The 604-nt window shown below is 46.2% G+C and overlaps 1 protein-coding gene across 1 annotated transcript in view; it reads right to left on the bottom strand.

Moving 5' to 3' along the window:
- The window catches only part of CES5A (carboxylesterase 5A), a gene marked incomplete at its 3' end in the record, with an annotated part of 14,185 nt that extends 13,976 nt beyond the window's left edge, over window positions 1-209 (bottom strand). The window contains 2 exon segments of the mRNA XM_008564367.1: window positions 12-145; window positions 183-209. Coding sequence (XP_008562589.1) covers window positions 12-145; window positions 183-209 — 161 coding nt within the window.
- Window positions 210-604: the final 395 nt, after the last annotated feature.

Here is a 604-nt window from a genome sequence, read left to right as displayed (position 1 = left end):
GGGAGACTCACCTGAAGAAACCAAATATTCCTAGCCGGTACTGGATGGTCACAACCAGCACATCCTCATAGGCGGCCAGGGCGGACCCATCGAAGATGGAGGCTGAGCCAGTTTCAAAGGCGCCCCCTGGGATCCACACCATGACCTAAGGAGGGGAGAAGAAACACTCCAGTGGGCTCAACAGGCACCCGTGTCCCCTCCCCATGCATGTGGAATATTTTATCTTCAGGGAAAATATAAACTTTCCTTTCTAAGTAGGTCAGATGTTTTGTCTTTTGAAGAAGGCCCAGGCTTAAGCATGCAGGCTCTGGTGTCTGAGTGTGTGGTTTTGATTTCTAGCTCAGTTACTGACTAGCTGTGTAACCCTGGGCAGATTATGTAACCTCTCTGAGGCTCATTTGTCTCATCTGTAAGATGTGACAATATCTCACTTGTAATGTTACCATGAGGATTAAACTAGATCCTGCAACTAAAGCTCATCGAATAACACTGGCCCATTTCAAGTGCTCAGAATGTGTTAACTAAACTGTGCCTGTTCCCATAGGAAGATGGAAGTCATTGTAAGCCATGTATACAAGCAAAAGTAGCTTGAGGTGTTTGAATT

This window comes from Galeopterus variegatus, unplaced genomic scaffold, assembly GCF_000696425.1.
Source record: "Galeopterus variegatus unplaced genomic scaffold, G_variegatus-3.0.2 Scaffold18421, whole genome shotgun sequence".
NCBI classification, from domain to species: domain Eukaryota; kingdom Metazoa; phylum Chordata; class Mammalia; order Dermoptera; family Cynocephalidae; genus Galeopterus; species Galeopterus variegatus.
The sequence above is the reverse complement of the archived record's forward strand: the minus strand, read 5'-3'. Positions and strand labels throughout refer to the sequence as shown.